This window comes from Prenolepis imparis, unplaced genomic scaffold (assembly GCF_030444845.1).
Source record: "Prenolepis imparis isolate NDT839.2.m4 unplaced genomic scaffold, iyPreImpa1.0 SCAF_15, whole genome shotgun sequence".
Classification (NCBI taxonomy): domain Eukaryota; kingdom Metazoa; phylum Arthropoda; class Insecta; order Hymenoptera; family Formicidae; genus Prenolepis; species Prenolepis imparis.
This window is the reverse complement of record NW_028141173.1, coordinates 2,796,676-2,822,689: the sequence shown is the minus strand read 5'-3', so window position 1 is coordinate 2,822,689 and position 26,014 is coordinate 2,796,676. Positions and strand designations below refer to the sequence as shown.

The 26,014-nt window shown below is 33.5% G+C and overlaps 4 protein-coding genes across 16 annotated transcripts; 1 reads left to right on the top strand and 3 right to left on the bottom strand.

Moving 5' to 3' along the window:
* Positions 1-1,040: 1,040 nt before the first annotated feature.
* On the bottom strand, positions 1,041-16,632 carry Kdn (citrate synthase). Its single transcript, XM_083055089.1, has 4 exons — positions 16,498-16,632; positions 4,078-4,233; positions 2,186-3,109; positions 1,041-1,883 (listed from the first exon to the last, which is right to left on the bottom strand). The coding sequence occupies exons 1-4, from the start codon at positions 16,540-16,542 to the stop codon at positions 1,617-1,619; spliced, it is 1,392 nt and encodes a 463-aa protein (XP_082911215.1). The 5' UTR covers positions 16,543-16,632; the 3' UTR covers positions 1,041-1,616.
* Positions 16,498-20,964, bottom strand: LOC145945871 (EKC/KEOPS complex subunit LAGE3-like). 8 transcript variants are annotated; one of them, XM_083055097.1, is made up of 6 exons: positions 19,826-19,963; positions 18,739-18,960; positions 18,047-18,273; positions 17,579-17,739; positions 17,157-17,479; positions 16,498-16,763 (listed from the first exon to the last, which is right to left on the bottom strand). In XM_083055097.1, the coding sequence occupies exons 2-6, from the start codon at positions 18,957-18,959 to the stop codon at positions 16,688-16,690; spliced, it is 1,008 nt and encodes a 335-aa protein (XP_082911223.1). In that variant the 5' UTR covers position 18,960; positions 19,826-19,963; the 3' UTR covers positions 16,498-16,687. The 8 variants fall into 8 exon arrangements, with proteins under 8 accessions (XP_082911223.1, XP_082911224.1, XP_082911225.1 ...); XM_083055098.1 differs by lacking the exon at positions 19,826-19,963 and adding an exon at positions 19,368-19,507; XM_083055099.1 differs by lacking the exon at positions 16,498-16,763 and adding an exon at positions 16,904-17,060.
* A 104-nt stretch (positions 20,965-21,068) lies between these two features.
* Positions 21,069-24,621, top strand: Mfs16 (major facilitator superfamily transporter 16). 4 transcript variants are annotated; one of them, XM_083055080.1, is made up of 9 exons: positions 21,069-21,645; positions 21,818-21,896; positions 21,974-22,109; positions 22,189-22,521; positions 22,885-22,929; positions 23,199-23,391; positions 23,469-23,617; positions 23,958-24,260; positions 24,357-24,621. In XM_083055080.1, the coding sequence occupies exons 1-9, from the start codon at positions 21,369-21,371 to the stop codon at positions 24,423-24,425; spliced, it is 1,584 nt and encodes a 527-aa protein (XP_082911206.1). In that variant the 5' UTR covers positions 21,069-21,368; the 3' UTR covers positions 24,426-24,621. The 4 variants fall into 4 exon arrangements, with proteins under 4 accessions (XP_082911206.1, XP_082911205.1, XP_082911208.1 ...); XM_083055079.1 differs by having other exon boundaries at positions 22,189-22,554; XM_083055082.1 differs by lacking the exon at positions 22,885-22,929.
* On the bottom strand, positions 23,957-25,996 carry Pen-2 (presenilin enhancer, gamma-secretase subunit). 3 transcript variants are annotated; one of them, XM_083055113.1, is made up of 4 exons: positions 25,450-25,996; positions 25,111-25,215; positions 24,872-25,029; positions 23,957-24,090 (listed from the first exon to the last, which is right to left on the bottom strand). In XM_083055113.1, exons 1-3 carry the CDS (start codon positions 25,508-25,510, stop codon positions 24,890-24,892), a joined length of 306 nt encoding a protein of 101 aa, XP_082911239.1. In that variant the 5' UTR covers positions 25,511-25,996; the 3' UTR covers positions 23,957-24,090; positions 24,872-24,889. The 3 variants fall into 3 exon arrangements, with proteins under 3 accessions (XP_082911239.1, XP_082911238.1, XP_082911237.1); XM_083055112.1 differs by lacking the exon at positions 23,957-24,090 and adding an exon at positions 24,277-24,745; XM_083055111.1 differs by lacking the exon at positions 23,957-24,090 and having other exon boundaries at positions 24,277-25,029.
* Between the last annotated feature and the right edge of the window lie 18 nt (positions 25,997-26,014).

Sequence of the window (26,014 nt, the reverse complement as noted above, 5' to 3'; positions counted from 1 at the left end):
CACAGTAAGTAACATTATATTTTTCGCCATTCTAAGAACAATTAATTACAATAACTTCCTGAGGCAGAGATGGGACAGTAAACTAACGATCAGGAGAATTACATTCGAATTAATTAACACCGCGTGTTCGCGTTTTTTAGCGACTATTGTCTCGAATCTATCTTCTATTCATGAAAATTCGCTTTCAATAAAATTTATATATTTTTTTATTAATTAAATAATTTTTAAAAAAATGTGATATATACTTTTGGACAGTACATCTCTCGAATGACGAGGCAAGACAGTAACATTACAATGTACTAATTCCTGTATCGTGCCTTTATCGAGTCCGTACGATGCAAAAATTCTAGAGACATCCGAGAAAATCGAATAATATCCGAATTGGATTGGATCATTTTCTAAACATTCAAACGATATTTCTTGGACGTTTGTTGTTTGGAATTTACGAGATATGAATCTACTACTACCTAATCGCCAATTTTCACTGCCTTTGTATCGCTGAAACTAATTGCTATAATACGTTGATTATCAATTTTTCGCGTTTACGCGATCAATTTCTCCTAAATATGACGATAATCAACGCATTACTGAATATTGAGAGCGATGAGTGTATTTACAATAATGCTTTATCTATCTCTGATGCGTCTCTCTATTTTATGTGTGTATTTTCAAATAATGTTAAATTTGACGAAAGACGTCTTTCAAAAATCTAAGAGATATTTTCGTATTTAAAGACGTTTCAAATTCTTTCATCTCTTGAATTTGTACGCTGTCTTTTGGGTTTTTTTCTCATGAGCTTTTGGCAGTTTCCACTATTGGACCAATCTACGTTTCCGCTTAAACAAGCAGCTACGCTGTGACAACTGCATCTCGTTTAATATTTTCTCCGTAATCGATACTTCTCAAGTATCAGCAATTCGAAAATTATATTAATTACAATAATATAGAATATATAATTAATATGTAATTATTAGGGCCCGGATGTTCGGGCGATTTCTCGGGTCGCGCGCGGAGCACCGCTGTGTGCGAGCAACTGTGTGAGATAGCAACATTTCTTGAGGAGACACGACGCCCGACGACTGTCAATTCGGATGCGGTCGACGGGCGTCGGGTCTCCTGCACGCAGTGGTGCTCCGCGCGCGACCGGAGAAATCGCCCGAACATCCGGGCCCTAGTAATTATTATATTATTATTTATCATAATTAATACATGTCTTTGTAATTACTTATATTCAAAAGTATCGACAACGGAAGAAAGAAAGTTAATGCGAATTCCGCTTCGTTTCCAACGCGGAATATTGATGTATTTGCTCTTAATTCTACATTTAGATAATACATTATTATGACGTAATTATTTGTCGTGTTTAATACCTAGCCTTGTCTCTTTCGCACTCTCTTTTTCTCTCTTTCATTCTCTCACTCTTTCACTCTTTGCAATTCGTACACTCGTTCGCTTGATAAGGCGCAGGATCGTTGAGGTGATTCTGTCGAGGTCGGTATCAAAATGGTACCTTTTCGCAAAGTTTCCGGCGTCGCTTGAACGAGATCGGGACGACGAGATTGACTGATAAAGTGACGCCGATAACTAATCGTCGATTAAGTGACAGACGGGTGTTCTTAAGCCTTGACGGATTTCATAAGGAGATCGGTGCTGAGGGACTTAGGCCTCTCGATGGGCAATCCTAGAGCGCGGTCCCACACGAGGGAGGCGAGCACGCCCAACGCGCGCGACACGCCGAACAGGACCGTGTAGTAATTCATCTCCTTCATACCGTAGTATTGCAGCAGTACGCCCGAATGAGCGTCCACGTTCGGCCACGGGTTCTTCACCTTGCCGGTCTCCAACAAGACCGGTGGCACCACTTTGTATACCTGCGCGACCAACTGCAAAAGAGAAAATAACATCAATATTGAAATCTAATAATCTAAACTATAAGCCCAGTTAAACTATTATTCAAATTTAATTTCCAATTAAAAATTAATTTTATTAATTTTATAACAAAATATGTTACAATGTGCTATGAATAAAAACAAATAAAACTGCAACATCAAAAAGAAATGTTTCAAGAGAGATTTAATTTAATTTTCTCAATTTCAATTTTCAATATTAATACTCTTAATTCTTAAAATAAAGTATGACTATAATAAAATCAATTGTTATTTTTTTCACATTTTTCACATGTTACCTTGAATAACGGGTCGTCCGGCAAATGTTTAAGTGCAAACTCTCTCTGGCACGTGTATCTCGGATCGGTTTTCCTGAGAACGGCGTGTCCGTAACCGGGCACGACCTGGCCGCTCTTCAACGTATTCCAGATGAACTCTTTGAGCTTGTCGTCGCTCGGACTGTCGCCGACCTGAGAGCGCAGCTTCTCCAACCACACCAGCACCTCCTGATTGGCCAGTCCGTGCAATGGTCCGGCCAGACCATTCATACCGGCAGCGAAGGACAGGAACGGATCCGACAGGGCCGATCCTACCAAGTGAGTAGTGTGCGCGGACACGTTACCACCCTCGTGATCCGAATGGATCGTCAGATAGAGACGCATCAGCTCGATGAACTGTGAATTATCGTAGCCGAGCATGTTGGCGAAGTTCCAGGACCAATCCTTGCCGGCGTCGACCGAACCTAGACCCTTGCCGCCCTTGTAGATGTTACGATAAATGGTAGCCGCCACCACCGGCAACTTGGCAATCAGGTTCATCGAGTCCTCGTACACGGTCTCCCAATACTTGCTCTTGTGCACGCCCTTATTGTACGCCTTGACGAACTCGCTCTCGTTGTTGAGCAGCGTGATCGCCGCAGAGAACTGCGTCATCGGGTGCAGGCTTTTGGGGAAGTTGTTAAGGGCCTTGACTACGTGTTCGGGTAACGAGCTCCTGGACGCCCATTCCTGCGAGATGGCCTTCACTTGCGCTTCCGTGGGCACGTCGCCGGTGATCAGCAACCAGAAGAGACCCTCCGGAAGCGGTTCCGCGCCACCGGCCGCCTTTGGTAGGAGTTTTTGACACTCGGGGATCGACTTGCCGCGGAAACGGATGCCCTCCTCGGGATCGAGCACCGATGGCTCCCACACGAGACCTTTGATGCCTCGCATACCGCCGTACATCTGCAATCGAAAATTAATATATATTAATAATAGAAATAAAATTAATATCGCGTATAAATGTTCGATCAAACTTTCTTTTAATCTTCTCTGGATTTTCTTCAGCTTCTGATTAAAATATGCCTCTTAATAAATTACAAAAGATCGAATACGAATTTCTCGAAAACGTTGTATTAAAAAATTTTCCCCAGTAATTAACATTAACGACATTCTTTGTCTAATAGCCGGATTTGTCTGGGATTTACTTATCGCCGTGACCTTTTTCGATATTTCGAGATGCTTTTAATTGATCAAGAAAAGGTCACAGAGATAAATAAATGTATAGAGCGATTAATGAGGTCTTCACGTGCGATGAGTAAGATCGTCACATGAGAGCTCGCGATCCGTTTGATGACGATTAATCCCCCCTCGTTGAATTTTAATCGATAATCTGCTAAAAAATACGTATTACTTATCGACGTCGCAGACTAATCAAGAATAATCTGCATGTGCGAATGGGAGAATTGTCAATGCGTGATACAGTTATCAGTTAGCACGCGATCCCGCGATCATTTCATGGTCCTTATCGAGAGATTAAAAAAATAGCTCGTCGTGGAATCATGTGAAATCTTTCCTCTCCCATTTGTCACCCGATGAGAGAATTCACGATTATTGCAATTAATTATCAATATCCTATTTATACACTGTAATGTATCTAATTTTAACCATTATATATATATATATATATATATATATATATATATAATAAAATGAGATTATAAAGGAGAAGAGAAGAATTTTATATAAATTATATCTCTCACTTCGAGAAGAAGAGAAGAGAGATAAAAAAAGATACAAAGAGATTTAGCAAAAATAAAATAAAATTTGAATTGAATTTTAAAGTAAAATTAAGCTATTCTATTTTTTACGTAATGCTACTTTTCACGCTCGTAAATAAAAACAAAGTTATTCGTTAGTAATAAGATGCATACCATGTCGACGGTAACTTCTCCGACTTTGGTGGTTCCATGATTCTTACGGAAGGCTTTGACGCGTTCCTGCTCCTGCGGAATCTTATCTGTAAGAATCCTCTTGAGATCCGTGGATGCATCGGTCAGCTGTCGCAAGAAGACCGTCGACGTTATTTTCTGAAAAATAGAAAGAGAGATGTCATGATAAAAATCAAATTGTTAAGAATAACAAAACGTATTAAAGGTCTCATGAATAAATACAAAAGAGAATTAGTTGTGCATCAACATTATTAAACAAGAACGTGGAAAGTTCTAACTTTAAAAATTCTATAAGTTAAATTATAATTATTATAATACGTTCTCATCTATAATAAGTTTAATATCCTATAAATGGACATATAAAATATATTTTTTTCCAGTTTTATCTTTTCAAATTATTTCCCGGATCACACAAACCTCTCTGACTCCATGTTTTGATTTGATGGATATCTTTCATACATAATGTACGCGTTGTGTAAAAAATCATCACGACAGAACGTGGATTACGTAAACAAGACAAAACCTTAACCCAAAAAGTTAACAACAATCAACTGCACACACAAGTGTTCATCGGGCTTTTGCATTGATAAATAGCAATTTCATATTAAGCAACGACAGGAAACGATTCCTAAAAACTATTTTTCTATGCGACAGCCATGTAATTTATGAAATTGACGTCACATAATTATATAACATTATGTTTGACAATATATCAATAAGAATCAGTTTTTAAATATAATTATTTGGATAAGGATGAGTTATTTATTTATTCTAAAAATGATAATTTAACGTCAAAAAATGAAAAGTTGTAAATTATTGTAAAAAAATCTTTAAATTAATCTTTAAAATTAGTATTATCAATCAATTTAATCGAAAAATTAGAGAGACCGCGATTATGCCACGATTAGTCGGAAATTATACGGTAGATGCGTTTTTTTCATTAAATGTCTGATCGACGTTCTTGATAATGATGCAAAAAAAATTGTTTCTCATCTCGACACGCACCATCGAACTTTAATGTCTCAATCGAACTTTAAACTCATGAAAATTTAAGATAAGAGCGAGGTCGCGGATCTCGTGTTCGAGGTCATTATCAGTGGCTCGCGGAAACGCCATCGACATAGATTAATTATTCCCCCCCCCCTTCAATTCTTTATGTCACTTTTCGCAGAGGACAGCAAGTAACTCGAAATTGCTAAGTAAATCATCTTTAATAAGATATAGAGTCCAATTTGGAAATAGAGATACGTGAGTTTAAGCATCTCGAAGTCAAACACGCAAATTTGGAACATTTTACACAAGTATTACATCGCGAATCTCTCAGTCAGTGTGTCAAATAATAGGAATGATAGTGTAATATATATATATATATATATATATAAATATAATATAATATAAAATTAATAAAACAGTTATTATTATTTTATTATTAATATAAATATTGTATAATATTAATCTGTCAATAATAATAAATGAATAGCGATAAAAAGCGATAAAAATGATAATTGCGAGAAATAGTATATAAGCGATGATGAACTCAGCGATATATGAATATTCAAACTTAGGCGAGAGAAAAGCTGAAGACCGACTTGTTATTACATAATCGCAACATATAGACACGCGTATACCGGAACGGATACAAAGATTCGACGTATAATTTTATCTTTTCCTTTTTTTTTTTTTTTTTGCAAACAAAACGAAGTGACGTATTCGTTTAAAGTCTCCCCATTCATTTGCGTCACGTCGAATGCATTGAAATCAGGATACTTATTCGTGCGAAAAGAATTTCTTTGACGCGCGCGCGATAAAAGTCAACCTGAATACTTGTGTGTACACAGAACGACACTTACTTAGCAAGTAATTAAGCCAAGGTGAAGTATGAAGCGAAGTCACGAAGCGAATGTCACGATGAGCGAGTCTCGAAATAATGAGACCTCACTGACAAGAATTTTGGATCCAAAAAGCAAATTTTCTTTAAATATTTCGATTAAATAATAATTTTAATTGTCGGTAAAATTATTATCTTTCTTAATGATTTTAATTATCAGAAGGGATAAATTTTCCTGTTAAACTTTTTATAGTAATAGCATTTCCAGCTCTTTATAAATGTTTAATATATAAGATATACAATAATCATTTTTCATACACATTATAAAAAAAAACATAGTTATTAGGAAGAAAATAATTCCGTAATATTAACTTTATATTTTTATTAATTTACTTTTGACGTCTTTAGACAATTTTTCCTATGACTTTATTAATAATTGTTTTTCTTTTATCATTAAGTGACTTCTCAGAATGACTAAGTTACCGTGTGTCATCGAATTTTCCGTCTTTAAAATTACATTACTAGATTGAAAGCCTTTAAAAAGTCACTAAAGCGCATTCTTCTTTAGAAAAAAAAATCCACTAACTTCTTAAATTTATTTTCTCTCAATAATGTCCATTATTGAGAGAATCTTTTTCAATATATAGTTTAAAATAATTATTCAATATAGCTATAATGAGCAAATATGTAATAAGATAAAAAAGATGCTACGACAAAGTAATTTGTTTTTTTAAATATAGGTCATAATGAAACAAATAATTTTTACGAATGCAAAATTATGCGAAGCACACAATAAACTCAAGACAAAACAAAACTGCATAATGTGAGATTGCATTTATAGGCTATTTCGATTTCAGATTTTCAAATGATATGTAAATTAGTATGTAAAAAATATTATATGTCGTATAGATTTTTTTTTAATTTTTCTTTTTCTTCCTTCTCTAAAAGATATTTTTATAATTAGATTGATCGAAAGGAAACGAAGTGTCTCGCATTATGTCGCTATTAAGCCACGGTGCACCTTTAAATTCGAGTGGCTCGGTTCAAAGCTCATGTCTCGTCGTAGCTCTTATCATCTGTATGATAGCGCATGTTATTTTTACGCAAAAAGGCGATTACATAAAATCTACGAGGCCTGCACTTCAATCCGATCCGTTCAATTTGTTATACAAAGTACGACTCGTGTCCTTTTGACGGAAACATCCTCCTAATCTATCCATTGGAAAAGATAAGGAAATAAATTCTCGATCGATGTTTAAGAAAAATTTAAACGAAGCCTCGTGAGAAAGCGTGCAAAAAATTGTAAATAGTTTAATAATTTTTTTTCGATTACAGTTTCTATACAGTTATAATAATAATTGAATATTTTAAAAAATTAAGAAATGTACGCTGAAAACTATATCGACAATATTTTCGCATCGCGATCAGCTGAACGAGAAAACATTGTCATTGGATAGAACAGAGATCCGGGAAAGAAGCCAATGGCACGGCTAAAAATAAAGAGCACTTGTGCAAATCGGGTACCGATAGAATTTGGACACGTTATGTGAATTTGATAAGATGCAGGATTTCCGAAAAATATCGGAAATTCCACTCTTAAATACATTAATTTCAAAAATATACAAATAAAAATATACAACACCTCTCTATGCAAATTCCAAAAAAAAGAAGTGATATAATTTTTAATAAATAATAACAATAATAATAATGTGTAAGCTAGTTAATGATAATGAACTTTCGTCCGTGATAAAACCTGTCATTTTGTCAATCGCGCAATTATCTCAATTTTTAATTTGCGATGATAAAATATTCGAGTGGGTATTAAAAATATCATCAATGCAATTTCCTGTTTTTGAATCGAAAAAAATAACAATGTTTATCAAGATTCGATTTCATGAAAGCTTCGATAGCGGGAGCTGCAGATCGATTGAATAATGATCGGAAGATGCCTGATTTCGAGGGTCAATCTATTGCTGTCTACAGCAAATGCGTTTAACCTTTTACTATATGCAGTTAACCCATTAAACCTGGTGGCAATTCTAATCACTTTAGAAACGACAATGTACTCGCGATACTTAAATATAAAGGATATCTACAAAAAAAAACAATGCACGTCAATCTTATATTTGTAAAAAAAAAGCCTATTATTCATCGAGTTCTATTTATAATAAATTATTATTAATTACATGTCAGAGCACAATTAAAATTTGTATTTTATTTTTTAGAGTATATCTTCAGTATCTCCCTCTCTTAATTTGTTCTTTCTTTTTTATTTTCAGAAAATCACGGTGATAATTTGTTATTGAATTACTAATTACTGACAAGATGCAAGATGTGAAAGCTTCGCGCTTAATTCGCTGTTATTCGTTAAATCGAGTTATGCGAATAATGCATTGTGCGAAATGCGAGCGGCATCACTTGCGATATGCAACGCAAGATTATATCAGGTTAAATTGCAAACGCGTCGATATTATCGTATGGGAGGTCGTCGCAAAACACGTACGAGTGTATATGCGAGTCAACTTAAGCGTATCGGAATGTCACAAGGCTTCAGTGATACTGTATGTGTCGAAAAACAAATTATATAAGTTTACAAGGATTATGAATATATATAAATAATATATTAATATAATTATTAATATGTTAAATAATATATTAATATATTAATATAATTATTAATATATTATGTTTAATATATTAATATTTTAGCGACTAATAGCAGTAGCAAACCAAATAAATAGAGAGATTATATATCTCATTATTACTTAATACGTTTTTCTGTAGAAGTTGACGTGACATATAACGTGAAATTAACGAAAAATCTCTTAAAACAAAAGACTCACAAATATAGTAAGAGCCAATAAAGTTTTTAGTGCATCTAGTCTAGATCTTCTTAGCAAATCATAACAAAGTTTAGTCTATTTAGTCTAGCAAGAAGACAAAGTTCGCTGTGTGTGTTCTATATTTATGAGATTTATAGTCTTCCATATATGACATAATTATATAAATCACATAAATAGAAAGATTTTCTTAATATTTATGAAGAAAGACTTTAGAACTTTCTTAATAATAAATAATTTTTGTAATGAAATCTATATTTTTTAAATCTTATTTAATGCAGCCTATATTTTTTAATTTCTAAATCATTTCCATAATTTACTACAAAGTTTTTCGTTATATTGGTACATAAATACATGTGATATATATAAGAAAATATAATTTATTACATAATCCTCCCTGTTCTTAAAATAATATTTTAAATTAGATGATATACTTTTTAAAATAATATCGAATATTGAATTAATAATAAAAATCCATATTAAAATTCCACTTTGCGCTTCTCGATAGATTAAATTGTAATTATATATTTTATAATAAATAGACCTTCACCTCGATCATCGTCCGGAAAGCCGAATGATAAGAACATATACACATAAACGCTCTATGTATGTAAAATATATATACAATCGCGTTGACACGTGGAAAAAGATATTTCTTTTTCTCAGCATATATCGATTGTTCGATGAAAATTTAAATAAATAAATACTTTCGAATTCTATGATAGTCAAATCGTTCGATCGAATCTCGAAAAAAATAATAATAAAGTTTTTGCCAAGTAAAAAAATCGATATGTATTTTGTCTCAATAGATTTCGTATAGAATATCATAAACAACGAAATGTAATAAATATTCCTAGAGATAGATGCTACCTAAATATGACGGAGATAGATGAAAATCTTCTCTCACTTTTCGTTTACGTCAATAGACATGATATCTGCATTAGTCATAGAATATATAGCCAATGATCATATTAATTAATTATATGAATGGAAATGCCATGTCGGGATGAGGAAACGATCCACGATGCGGGATAGATTTCTCATCACGACATTCTCGAGGATTTTATCGTCCCACATTTGACTAGTACAAGTAGCGTATATTTTACTTTATTTTATAGGCTACTACTTGTTTTTGCATAGAAATAGGTATAATCACGCCCGCGATTATGTCATCTCTTCGTGCGGGTAAAACCGCACCTTCGATCGTAAAAGTCCAATTGTCAACGGGATCGAGATACCGCTCGCTATGATAAGAGGAATATTCACGCATTTACACTGAATATTCTGCGGCCTCCTAACACACACTTCTCACAAGAGCAAAATCAGCTACTCGCTTTTTCTCTTAGATAATTACCTATTAGATAATTGTTTTCCTCTTATATTAATATCAAGTTCAACAACGATAAATAAGAGATAATTTTAATACCTCTTCTACTTTTCATAAAATTATTGTAAGTTATTTAAATTTTATTATTATATACAATATTGATTTGCCATAATTAACGGATAATTGCAGTCTGAAAATGTGTTTCATTTAATTATCTAATCCGCCTATCTCGTAAATAATTCATAAATTATGAATATTCCAATTACGTTGTAATTGAAAAGAGCCTTTCACATTTTGTATCTTATTATTATCGCAGTATTTATGTGAAAACTGTATCTCATTGTTGCTTATCAATGGACTTTGAGAACATAGGCGTCACAACAATTTCGCGATTCGCGGGTTTATGGTTCAGATCAGTTTTACTACATCGACGATCAATGAATGATCACTATAAAAGCGAGAGATTCAATTATGATACCGGAAGAAATCCGAACAGCGCGAGCTTATTTCCGTATATACATCCGCGGAAAAATCAATATCGCGATATTTTCGCGAGGACATATCGCGCTATTTCGGGACTGACTGATCATCGCTGTAGATACAGCATTTTTTATGAAAAAGCTATCTGGTCTGTTTGCTCGATTAACACGATTGCTCCGTTTTTTTCCTATCAATCTTTTTATTACAGCATTAAGTCGCTCTTTTGAACTCATTGACGAAATTACAACATGTTACACACTACCTAAATTATCACGCATTAATCGGATGTTACTGATAGTTATCAAATATGTATAATTTCGATCGCAGTAAAAAAAGTAGTCCAAGATGTAATATAAAATAAGTAAAATCAAAATAAATATGTGTGCAGTATAAAATATGAGTTATCTCTATGAGAAAGAATTATCTAAATATATCTAATCTATGGGTTATCTAAAAGAGATAATTCTAAAACAAATTCTCTAATAGTATATTCTCATTTACACTTGAAAAAAAATAAAAATCTGGAAGTATTAAAGATTCATTAGATTATAATTAACATAAAATATTATAATAAATTTTTAACAAAATTATATTAGTATCTCTATTCAACTCTCGCGCGTATAAAATCTTCATTGAATCATAGATTTTACTTAATCTTTTATATTGCACACTCGTATACAAAAAAAATGGGGGACGGTAGAAGAATCGGAATTATAATTCTAACCGGTTTAGCGACTAAGGTCATAGACCTTATTCAGGCTCCGTATCATTTCCTCGTCAATTTGATTATATAAATCCGCGTAATACGAAAGCTTTCTCGTTTACATTCTAAAAAAAAGTAATCCTATCTTCAATTATTAAAAAATAAAAAATAAAGAACGAAATATGAATAAAAGAGAAAAGAATTCTCTAATGTACTTTTTTGTACATATATACTATTATAAAATTGTCTCTAAAAATAAGAAAATATAATTGTGATCGTCACTACAATTCTATCTTAGATGATCGTGAATATAAATACCGGTTCTCGTACCGTGGAAAAAAAAATATTGCCACATTGTACGTAGAATATTCTGAGAACCTATTCTGTCTTGGATTCGTGGCCTTTCTATTGCATTCACTAAGAATGGCCTTTCCTGAATTCTTAAGCTCGCATTCTAGGCCGCACGACATAATAAAAGTCCTTCGAATAAGTCACAAACTCACCCATAATTCAATCAGCAAATACAACGTTTTATATAAATTAATATTAATTACATTAGTTAAATAAATTTATATGAATTAATATTATAATATGGTTGAACCTATATATATATATACATATCATTAACAAACTCGACAAGATAATTAAATTCGAGTTATTAATTTTATGAAGAGAGTGTGATAATTTTTAGTGCATCAACTGTTTAATCAATTTACAACTGGTATTCGATTAATTGTCAGCGAGTCATATGAATGCTCTCATTATCACCAATTGCGTAACCGACCTGCTCTGAAGGGCATTGCCAGTAAGAACATACCCGTGTGGCTCACGATTATCTAATTGATCTCGCGCCATATAGTAATCAAATGGCGCTAAAACGAGCAACGACGAGGGTGTCCAGGCTGTCACTCTTTATAAACTCTAATTAAGATGTGAGTTCTCTATATATGTGTATACATATAAAACGCGGATATATATAAATATATAAAATTCGAGAATCTTTCGTATTTCGATCTTAATAATATTTTTATAAATTATCATCCGAAAATTATAATAAAATACTGCTGATAAAATTGAGATTAAAAATCATAATTTTTTAACGTATGCGTATAATTATAAAGTTTTTAAATTATTATATATTTTATTTTTAAAAGAGGAATATATGTAATACTGTACATAAAAAAAACTATTCTAAGTTAAAATATGTAATTAAGAATAAAATTTTGTGTAATTTTAGTGATTAATTTACTTATCAAATATAATTAAAATAAAAATATATTCTATATATGCTTCAAATAAAGTTATATTTTCTATATAGAAAGATTTGAATAATGTAAAGAATTTTATTTTAAAACTGAATATAATGTTTCGAGAAAATATATTTATAAAATTATAATACATAAAAATAATAATTGAAAGAATTTGAATTTGAATCGATGATGCAAATAAATAAAAAGCGACGAGACATCGTTAAAACGCACTTTAATCATTTTAAACATGTTTTGCAGCAAAATAACACGTAACCAGGTAAAATTGGCCAGAGCTTATAAGTGATTTTCATATGCAAAAGTTGTATCTTAAGAGCATTATATTACGGTTATATTACAGTTGCTATCTGGAAACATATGCGTCAATATTTAACGTCTCTATAATAATTAGCATAAGATAATACTTTTACGTTATCTTCAGATTAATATTTGCATCATAAAAAAAATTATATGTTTAAGAGAAGAAAGAGAAAAGCTTGCAGAGAGAAAAGCTAGAAAACTATGGGCATAAGATTGCAATTGCGATATCTTAATCAATCTATTAAGCGATTAATAATTTTTAATTAATAGATTTTTATTAATTGAGATATGTTTTCTCTTTCAATACATCTCTAATGCATCTTCAATTTGAAATGAGGATGAATCGACTGCGATTTGCTTACGATAGAGGTACATGCTTTTAATTTTAAAACTGTGACATAACTAAGGACATTTAAAATAGCATCATCGAAATCGTGTCAGTTTCGAATTCTGCTGCATATTCAATTCGATAGAATCCCGCGGAGTCTCGAAAAGGGAAAACACACAAATAAATATATACATATTTCCAACAAAATTTAATAAATGGATTGAAAAATATCTAATTTCTAAATTTTTCGAAAATATTTTCATCACGTCTCATAAAAAATTCAGCGTTGAAATTACTGTGGAAATTGTATTGCATTTAGAGATAGTCTTTTCGATACAACTCATCGCGAATAAAATAACGATTTTAAGAAAAAAGGCTGCCTTACGAAATACACGATTGGCAATGAAACGTGTTGACATTCAGAGAGTCAAGTCAAGAGAAGAGAAAAATCTAATAATAAACGACGCGCGTGTGTATGCAAGCTTGAAATGAAAGAATCGTCCCTGAAATAGTTTGTTAGGACATGGCATATCGTCGGCATTAGGTAACAGGTAAGATGTATATACATAATCGATCGGCAAAGAAACTCTTCGAACCTGCCAAGAATCGTGACATAATAAATTCACAACTATGATGAGCTTCTTAATTAATTTCTAATTAATCACATTCGAATATTTAACAATAAGTATTAGGACAGCTGCAACATGATAACACAGTCTCGTTATCGATTTATCGTTAAAAAAAAAAAAATTGAGAAGAGTCGTCATCTCGTTAAATTCAAGTTCTCATTTTTTAGGACGTTTTATAAGCTTTGCGAAATATTTTGATTGATTATATAAACCCATGCATTGTTAAATACAGAGACTTTTTAATCGATTCGACAAACTTTTTCAAGGAAGCATGATCGAACAACTTGGCCAGATGATATACCACGTGATCGATGGAGGATGGGCGGATTTTCGGCCTCGTAAATTACCGCTAAAATTAGCCAACGTCTAAAAAAATCATTTAATGGAGAACACGCTCCGCGAGACGAAAGGGATCCTCTCAAATGCACGCTTATAAATGCCACGTGTATATTACGCACGCGTTGTATAACATCTGATATTATTTCATTATGGCCCATTTCTACCAACATCGGTTAACTTTAAAACCTCCGGTTAAACTATCTTTGTCTCTTTTTAAAAACGTAGCTGAAAAAAGACAAAGATATAGTTTAACCGTAGGTTAAAATTAACCGACGTTGGTAGAAACAGGCCTATGCGCAAGATAGACGAAAATTGGGTTTCCTACAATAGAAAAAATTATACATTTTCTATACTACTCACGCATATCGCAAAACTTTATTAAACGGATCGTGGAAAATTATTAAGATATCTCTCGACGAGCTTATTATTTAATTATTTAATTCACGATGTTATATAATTATATTAAAAAGTGACGTCCGCACTTTAAATTGAAATATTGATCCTAATTCATTTAGAATATATATCACTTGAGCTGATGGCGCTACCAATTATCGCAGAGCGTCTTTTGTTCTAGAACGCGTCGTGACATGCTCAAAGATGCAGTGACGCGAATTCTCGCAGGCTGTATTCTCTAAATGTCAAAGATTTTTCAGATTTTTCAAATATATTAATAAACTAGATTTCCAATAACATTTCGCCAACAACAACGTAATGTACGTTTAAAAACTCTGACTGAAGACGAGATATTTAGCTAGAAAGAAAGAGACTTAGGGAGTAAAATTATTCAAAAATTTAATTTCTGAATGGACGCATATGTTTCTCGGTCACCTTGTATAAATCGGTATCGCAAAGTCACGCGACGCGTTTCAATCAAACATGCGTCGACACGTATTGCGCAATCATCGCGCGTGGCAATAATTTTACTCGTATCACAGGTGGAGAACCTATCAAGCGCAAAAATTTAAAAAAAACTTCCCTGAAACGAGAGGGAAATGCGCAATTCAACTTTGTGTCAAACGTCGTGTGAAGTTCCACGTGCAGTTAATTAGGAGAAAAAATGTGTCTGACGTCAGTCTGTTATTCGGTGAAGATGAGTAACGTCATCGATGAGTGACGAGTATATGAATAATTCGGAGCTGTCCTCTTGGCGAAAATAGACTTTATTTTGCGAGACAGTCTTGGATCGATTTCGCGAAATGCATGCGATGCGCCGTCGAATGCATTGTTGGAACTTCATGGAGACGCGAATCGATCGACTTTAATGCTTAAAGATACGAAAACTCGAGATACCCTTATGTAATTCTCTATACTACAGCCTTCTCCCAGAAAGATTCGACCTCGATTGTAACCTCGCGGTTTTTCGATCGATTTCGATCTTTTTTTTTATAATACCGTACTTAAAGAAAATTTGTATATATGTGTCATAAAGAACGTGACATTCGGTTTTCTGTGACAACGTGTATATATAAAGCTGATAATAATTAGATAAAATTTTTTCAAGGTCCTTGAAATATAATAAAAAATATATCTGAAAATCAGATATTCTTGCCAAATATTATCAAATCGCATGTATAAAAATACACGTTCACATAATGTGCCGTATACATATTATATAAGATTTAAACGCAATATATATACTTGAACTGAGATTCGATTCTATTAAAAAAACGCGTTTCCGTCATGAGAACATCCTGTTCGTAATAACACTACCACAAGATCTATAATACATATATATAAAAGTGAAAGTTTCATATGTTTAAGCTTCTTGAAAATATGTGCGATATCGAAAATCTAAACAACACATATTTTTAAATTACATCTGTTCTTCTTTGAAAAAACCTTGTTTTTAGAAAGAAGAATAATAACAAAAACCCTATTTACAACATTCGATTTAAGGCACTCATACACGCCCACGCGTCACAAAGACACGTGTACATATAAAATCATCCCACACACCATATTATTTTTCCAAATTCCATCTCATTTTGTGACAGGCAAGAAGATCCTGTTTCGCGGTGAGATCAATCGTGGCCATTCGAGCGTCTGTCTATCGAAAATTCGCAGAGGCCCCCCGCTCCCTCGATCTCACGCGGACGAGAGGGTTTTTCGTCGCATCGGTCGATAGGAAACCGCAGCCAGCCATCCGGCCAGGAATCCGGCTTTTCTTCGCGCGACCGAACGAAAGAGAATCCGCCCCGCAAGTCACAGGCGGCGGATATTCTCGATCCCCCATCGTGGATTTCGAATTTCGAAGGAGAAACGTGTCGAGAAGTAAATGACTGATAATTCGAAAGGTACACTTGCGTACGCCGATGGCACGAAATCCCTCGTGCGCGTTAAGAAAGAAACCATAGACTCACCTGAAGCTCGAGGCAGCGTCTCGGGGTGAAGCGAAAAAGCGCCATTCTGTACTGCGGTGGGTTAATCCTGCGCGCGGGATCTCTTCTCCGTACTGACCGACTCGGCTCGACCGTTTGACTAATCGACCGGTTCGCGCGACGGCGTCCCTACTCCGACTCCAGCTGACTTCAGATCGCGCCGCTTTCACCGCTACGCGCGGTGGCACGCGCATGCGCCGTCTGCGCGCGTCTGTAGACGCGCGGCGCCCCGTTCCAATTCGCGACCCCTTTAAAAATTAAAAATTATATTATTATATTAATATTATACACAAATTATTAATATTATATAATATGCACACAATTTATGAGAAGTAGCTTAAGAAATTGTAATAGAGTTGTACGAAATAGCATGCAATTATATCGCTTTTATTTTATGTAATTACAAAAATTTATTTGAATATAATCATCTTTCTAATTTGATTAATTTTTTTAGAATATAGATTGCGTATCGGCGGATTATTTGTTATGCACTTCCCGGTTTGGGAAATTCAACGCGTTTGCATATTTCCGCCACTAACGATAAGCTACAAATATATAATGCAATAATATATGATATACATATGAGAGATAATTTTTTTATTTAATATCGCTTGAGCGTTATTAATATTTTTTTTTTTTACCTGTTCAACGTAAATAGATGAAAACCACATGTAGTTCCACTTTTAATTACGTTCGTAATTATTTGCACAGTTAAATCAATTACAAATTTCCTCACTGCTTGATCATCATCCTTTATTCGCGCCAAATTATCTTTAATTTCAATCGGGACGTCGAGCTTGCAAATATCTGTCATCTTTTCTAAATAGTTGTAATTCATTGGCGCGAAAATACCGGGAAGGATTGGAACCTGAATTCCGATCTTTCGACAATCTTTCACGAATTCTATAAACACTTGAGATTCGAAGCATATTTGCGTTATAATAAAATCTGCGCCCGCCTCTACCTAAAAATTTGTAATCGCTTTTAGTCAAAGAAATAGATGTATTGTAAAATTAAGATTGCAAAATATAATTCGCTATTGCAAATAGATATCGATTATTACTTTCGTTTTTAAGTAATACAAATCGAGTTCCTTTGACAATGATTTCGGATGCATCTGTGGATAACCCGCTACACATATGCAAAATGTATCTCCAAATTCTTCCCTTATGAAAGCAACCAAATCCGCTGCATACTTGAAGTCACTGTCTTCGAATAATGAATCTGCAATTCAATTCGTAAACGAATGTATATTTTACATGTAACACTTAGGAGATTGATCAAAATTAAGCTTCAAAGATATATTTTATCACAAATTACTTAAGAGATTACGATGACATTAAATTTCAACAAACAAAATATCTACCAGAATGTATCGTAAAAATTACAGACATAATTTAGAATCTAAAAAAAATAAGAATATATTTTAAAGTAAGAGAGGAGAGAATAATTTTATTGCAAATTTTAAATCTAAATTTTGGTTGATTAAACGTTCGACAAAAGGATTTAAAGAGTTAATGATGAAAATTACCTCCGTGTAGCGCAAATATATTAATTATTCCAAAGGCAAGAGCTTTTCTTAAGATGCGAACAACTTCGTCACGCTTTAGACCTTTAGCTGCTAGATGCAGAAGAGTATTAGATGGAAAGTTTTCTACCAAATCCAAAGGCAAATAGCTATCATTGCCAGAAGCTTCTTCGTTATGCCAGGTTAACGCATAAAAAAGAGGCAAATACTTATCCATGTCCAGAAGAAGCCTAATTACATTTTTTTAAAATATGCATTATATTTTTTTCTGTTTTGTTTTACTTTACAGATAAATAAAATTCAATATTCTTTATTAAAAAAAATCTAAGACCAATTATAGATAAATATTAACATTAATTTACACATCATGGATTATTTTTCTATATACTTTCATATATTAATTAAAGTAAAGAATGTATTGCTAATTGATATATTATAACTTTCAAACTTACTTATATCATTTTTCTATTTATATTATTTAATTTACATTCTCTACAATATATGTCAAAAAGAAAATGATCCATGATATATAAGTTAACGTCATTATTTATCTTAATTGTATAATTTCAATAAAAAAAATATCAAAATGCCTCTATATTTAAAGTATCATATTAAAAAATATTTGCTTTGTATTATAATTTTTCCAATTATTATATTATTAATTATGTGACTTCAATTCTTTTTGCTGTACAAACCTTTGATAAAATGTTTTAGGTTTCTTCACAGAAACAATTTCGAAGCTGTAAAATATCTCGTTTCTACTAATTTTATCTTTTATGGATTGTCGCAGGTCCACAGAGTGACGGAAAGGATTTTCAATATGAGGACTGTACACTGTAGAAGGATCATCTTCACTCTCATGTCTATCAGCGTTACTTTTCTCACATGGGTTTTCCTCAAAAATGAACTTTCGCATTCTAGATTAACGAACAGAAATATTGATACTCTTATTACTCAGTTCATAACATTCTACTCAGTTCATACTAACTCGGCTCGTTATCGAATTATGTAATGGATTATCTATAGTATAGTAATGTATGCTATAATATGTAAGAATATATGTATAATCTCTGATTGAAAAAAAGAGAAATATTAATGAATCTTCCATCCTAATGGGCGTACATTAATTACTATGTACATTAATTAGTAATAAATGCGCAAAACAATATAAGTAAAATATCTGCCATATATTTGCATACATGATTTTACTTTAATAGCATTGTAATAGCTTGTTAAAAATAATACACATTGATATATAGATTTTTGAAATATTATTTCTAATAAATTATATATATCCCTTAATAAAAAAATTAATTGTACCCACACGTAATCACGAGTTATTGTTTTCTCAAGTATAATTTCCTGCAAACTTCTGTAATCGGTATATCAGAGACAGCTGGTATTTCGCCTGGAATCTCGGTTCTCTGCATGGCGTATTTATCCGTGATGGTGCATATATCATTGATTTCCGGAGTAATCGACATATTGATAGCCGGATAAATGAGGAACGCGAATATAGCGAGGGCGGTCAGGGCCCACATGGGAATCGCGACCGCCCAATACTTTGACGGCCAGTATGTCAGACCGAAATAATCGTGCAACACTTCGTCCGGCACTATCGCCCATATCGCGTACAATAGGAAAACCATATTCGCGCCTATATACATGGCGTATCCATAGACTGCTCTGGGACCGTAAGGCGCAGGAGTACGATCCATAATGCCTATATGTTTTGCGCAACATTAGCTCAAAGTTATAATTAATAAAAAAAATATATCATACATGTATTAATCTTGATAGTGATTGTACGTCGGTTCAGGTGGACCAAATTGTTGAATGGTTTCCGTGACTAGTAGTAGACTATCGAAGAAGGCCCCAAGTCCTACACGTACCTTGCGTGCTTCCTTTCCACTGAATGACCTGCAAAGGAAATGGCACACGTTAGTACAGCGACATACAAGGGAATTATTCTGCAAAAACTTACACTTCCAGAATGTTATTATTTAATACAAGTTTCTTTGTGACTCCGCTTCTTGGCGGTTCGTCGTCAACTCGAAGCACTTGATACGCAATCTCTGCTTCTCTAGCGCTTGGAAAAGGTACAGAGAGATCTCTGTTTATCGCTAAGGATTCTTAAGCTGAAGATGGCACAAATAGAGTAGCAAGTTTTGCTACTGCAAAAAAATTATTTGTAAAGTAAGGATACACCTTGAGGTCGTTCATGGCATTCTACAAAGGCATCTGTTGGCCAAATTAAAATTTCCTTCCTGCTATTCTGCAAACATAGATTAAAGCAATATAAATATATTTTGTCATTTTACTATAAATATACTAATTAAATATGCTATATAATTACATAATTTGATATTGAATATATTCATGCATGTGTATATAGGATTTTAATTATATTAAAGTTTAATTCAAAAAAAAAAAGCTTATTTTTATTATAACAGATAACCTAAAACCGACCACGAGATAAACCCACTTACATAACGTGTGTAATCAATCGTATTTATCTAAGCAATAATAAAATCTAAAATCATCCGAGATCTACGTAATAATTAACACGTGTTTGCAAGTTGCAGGTTGCAATTACTCTCACAGTATCGATGTTATAATCGACTTTGCATATGCGAGAGCTCGTGTAGGCGTTGCTGACATCACTTGTCACTTTATCCCGTTTGTAGTGTAAACATTCCATTGAAGAGACGAGAAAAAAAATCAAACAAGAACGGGACATTGCATTTATCTGTCTGGGTCTCGTAATCTCTCCTATACGAATAAGTGATACATTACTAAAGACTTACTTCTTTCGCTCTTGAACTTTGAGTCTTTCATTCCTTTGTTCTAGGTTATGATTCACAGCTGCGTTTATTTATCAATTTATCGTCGTCACCTATCAGTCTACAATTGCCACTCTGTCACTCGCGAGGAGAGCCGATTAGTATTATGCGAGACGTCGTGATATAACGTCGACAAATTACTTATTTAATATTCAGTTATGACGCGTAATTTATTATCCGAGATTGTTTTGCCAAAGGGGTCTTCAGGTACCTGTCCGTCGATTTAGATAGAATACAATCGCGATTTTTTGAATTATTTATTTGATCTCAATTGTATATTCTACGTACGTGTTCAAGAGATATAGAAATATTTCCTAAATGCTAATATTATGTAAAGTACATATTTATGCATCCATTGCAACCAACAAATACAGTACAAGATTTAGTTTAATGATCAGAGATTTTAAATTGATTATTAATATTGTGAACGCACATGACGAGAAGTGATTGAGCATCCAGAGTCATCGAAGAAAATATTAAACATGAATGGACCGACGAGAGACTTACCATGGGGTCTCCAAGCCTTCAAATATATGTGCAACAGCTGCTGCAAGCATCGTTGTGTCAATCGGATGGCATGGCATCAAGGAGGAGTACTGGCGCTTACTTATTTAGCGTACACTTGTTACCACATGACTCGGAAGCCCATATCTGTAGTGAAGAGTGTCCTGATTCTCAATTGTAGCAGCTTGCAACCACCTCCGGATATTCCAGTGAACGACAGCAACCGTGACACTTGGTGCGACTATGCCCCATTTGGTAAGAACAGATAAATGTAAACATTATGAAATAAATATTATAATCAATATAATAATTATATTAATATAATAATTATGTTACGATATAATATTTAAAATTTGAAAATAATTTCTCAATATCCATTTGTCATATTCTTACGTAACATCTAAAAATTATTTTTTTATTTTTACAGATACTGAGGATGCGCGAGCATTACTCGGCATGTTGGACTCGGCGTTCCTGTTCGCGTACGCGGCAGCAATGTTTGTCAGGTGGACACTTTGATGTGAGCTTACTCATTTGTCATAACGCTAAAACACTTTTATGTAATGATCTTGTTTTTGTGCAGCGGGTTTATAGCGGAGAGAGCAAATCTGCGATACTTCCTTTCCTTCGGTATGCTCGCGTCAGGCATATCGTGTTACCTATTCGGAATCGCTAAACCATACAATATCCATAATCTATGGTATTTTATTTTCGTGCAGGTAAATATCAGATTAATGAAACATCGACGCCTACATTTTCATGTGATTTCTTCTCTTTTCTTTTTATATGTGATTACAGGCGTTAGGCGGAATTTTTCAAACTTCTGGATGGCCCGGTGTGGTAACAGTTGTGGGAAACTGGTTCGGAAAAGGCAAGCGCGGTTTGATCTTCGGAGTGTGGAACTCTCATACATCTTTAGGGAATATATTAGGCAGTTTAATCGCAGCTGCATACGTCGAGTCCGATTGGAGTCTGAGTTTCATAGTGCCTGGAATGATAATGGGAGCGATAGGATTCCTCCTCTTCCTGTTTCTAGTGCCGAATCCTGTCGACATAGGATACAGCTCGCCCGCTTCTCTCGAATATCGGAAGATCGACGTGACGAACAGTTCGGACGATGATCAAGCCGATGTAGGTTCCGATTCTCATAGTATCGGCGAGGACGTAAGTCGCTGTTGATAATATATCGTTGTCCTCTTGTTCAATAAATACTAGCACGCGTACAACTGTTGTCTTTTAATTTTAGTATAGAAATTGTAGAACTGTAGTGTAACACAGTCGTTAATTAACACGAGTAATAGCATGTTTGTATAAATTATAAGCATGTTTTTTTCATCTTGAACGTTTCTGGAATTATGCTTCTTTCTCTAAATCTTCTAGTTTTTCAGTAATGGCAAGCGCCAAGATAAATGTTGAAGTTTAATTCTTTTTAGTAGAATTATAGTTTGCACTACCATAATAAATAATCATCTACTGTGTACTACTACTACCTAGCGTGTCATCTATCGCTGTGTCTACCGTGAACAACTCGTTACCAATGTAAGTGCATGCCACTCTTTTGTAGCTGATACTATATTCTCGCAAACATTATTTCAACAAAAGAATACAATGTGTAAATAATGCATGTATTATATTATGCATATATTTATTTGCAACTCTCAAGTCGTGCAAAAATATAATAATTATATATTAACATTAAATTTATCAAAAATTGCATACTTTTTCTTCTCTAAAATATGTACATAGGTTGTATGTATATAGACTATTATGTATAAATAATATATATAATTTGTATATGTTTTTGAAAGAATGAACGATCAGAGACTAGCCCGATGCTATCAGGACATCGACGTATGCATAGCGTACCTCGTAACAATGCAATCGGATTCATAGGAGCCGTGAAGATCCCGGGTGTTATCGAATATTCCTTATCCTTGTTTTTCGCGAAGCTCGTTAGCTATACATTCCTCTACTGGTTACCATTGTACATTCAAGGTTCAAGTATGTTGACATTCACAAAAATATTATTCTTCGATAGCGGTGCAATTTTGTCTTATAATTCCTTTGATTTTTTACAGCTAGATATGGGGCAACTACGAGCGCGATTTTGTCGATTCTTTTCGACGTCGGCGGTATAGTAGGCGCCATAGCAGCTGGTGTTATCTCAGATCTCAGTGGCATGAGTGCCGTGACATGCACCGCGATGCTTGGACTCGCGTGTCCTGCGGTAAATAGATTTTACTTGCAAGCAATGGCAAAGTGAAATGATAGCGAAAATATCGCCAAAAATTCTGTGAAATTAAAGCTCAATCTTGTGTCACATTCAGACTTTTAAAAATCACAAAATATTTACTTATACTATAGCAATGTATGCTATAATATAAGCTAAAATGTAAATCAAAAGATTAATCAATGATTGCTCGCTGATAATTTATTTACCTAACTTTCTAAAGTTTTAATAAATACTATCATTAAACTTTGACGTGCTCTGATTTCATTGAACATTATAGTACAGAATATAATTGCAAACTTAAGACTAATTTTTTAAATACATTTTCCATTTTCAGTTATTTTTATATAATTATGTTGGGAACGTCAACTTAGGCCTCAACATAGTATTATTACTAATAGCAGGAGCATTAGTAAACGGTCCTTATGCTCTGATAACGACTGCTGTGTCGGCCGAACTAGGAACTCATCCTAATTTAGGAGAAAATTCAAAGGCGTTAGCTACAGTGACTGCAATCATCGACGGAACTGGCAGTATTGGTGCTGCGATCGGTCCGCTATTGGCGGGTATAGTGTCTCGATGGGCCAAGTGGAATAATGTATTTTACATGCTTATGTGTGCGGACTTAATTGCTCTATTGGTGAGTATATTTACTCTTGCATGAAAACCGAGATTTTTATTACATAGATAACTTTATTTTATCGTGTACTACCTATTGTATTTTATTGTGTTTCAGCTTTTGTCCAAATTAGTTTATCAAGAAGTAAGATTGTATATGCAAAGACGAAGAGTTAGACAAATTTAGACTTGGAAACAAAACTTGCAAATTATTATATATAAACATGGAAGTATGCGACTGGACGCGTTTTTGGATCTGCGTACTCGTATTCTCTCAAAAGTTTAGAAAAATGTTATACAGCATTCCCAAGCGAGTCCAAAAATGAAATATACGAGACATTTTAATGTACAAAAAATAAATAGTATATATATTTTTTACAGTATTTTGTTGTAACTGTGCTATTGCAACACATGTAAATGCGAATTATTTTAAAAGGCTAACAGCGTTATTAGGTTATTAAAGTTGAGGTTTTTTGAAATCGATATTTCTTAATAGTCTCATATATGCTATAAAAAATGTTTTCTCTTTACTATACATAAAATATGAAATTGTTACGCGAATTTATAATTATATTGCATAAGATTAATATACAAAGATTATTTAATATATTTTTGTAATAAATTATTGCATACCAACAAAGTATCAAAGAGTCAAGGAATACCAGTAGGAATTATGTAGCTGATAGCATCGGCAAAATCACCCCACACAGCTCTTTGAGTTTGAAAGGTAATTATCCAAGCTAATAAAGCAGCTGTCCAAATAGTTGCTCCTATAGCGGAGAAAATTACATCTGAAAGAAACAGATGCGCACGTCATTATGAGAGGAGAATTTTAAGTATGCTCATACAGAGTACATTTAAAATTGACCAACATTTCTTAATTTGTTTCTGTTCCTCGTAAGGCGGTGCAACAAAAGCCTCCTTTGAGAACCAAATTGCATTCACAGCCCACAGAAATGGCAGCAGTGCAAAACCAGCTGTAACAAAGAAAATATTGTAAGAACGATAGACACTTGGTTTTTTTTAGTTGCGCTATATATTATTCTTTATATTTTAATTAAGTATACATTTAATATTTGGAGAAAAAGAAAGAAAGAAAGAAATATTAAGTTTAATAGAGATTTAAATTAATCCTTACTTAGTTAATCCTAAACTTGTATTTTTTTAAATCAAATGTTACGATACATGTAATATTAACATTCAATACATACCACGAAAATAGCATTTACAAAGGTGTAATTTCTTTTCGTTGGGTACTTTGGACAAATCCATCTCGTATCGACGTCTCCTAACCTATGTTCCTCGCACGAGTTCTTTAAGTCACTTTCCCTTATCTTTCTTCAATCGGACGCCGATTAATCACACGAGTATCATGTATTATCAATCGTAATATGATTCCTAAATTGCGCTCATACAAACATCTCGAATAAATTAAAGAAAAAAAAAGCTCACGAATGACAGATTCGAGCATCTCGCATTCTCAAGATGGCGTCATTGCGTTCATAGATAAAATAGAATATATAGATTCCCATGATAGCTCCATAAATATTCGCTCGAGAGAAAAAAGATCAAGTTTATACTGTCCTTTTCTTATCTGATAAAAAAAGAAGAAAAGCAAAGAGCAATATATAACAATTACGATCAGCTGTTTCGCGAAGAAGAGTGAAGAAGAGTGAAGAAGAGTGAAGAAGAGAGAAGAAGAGAGAAAAAGAGAGAGAGAATTCGGTAAATATCGCCATCTCTTTCGTCGCGTCGCCGCCAACTTTACGGACGATC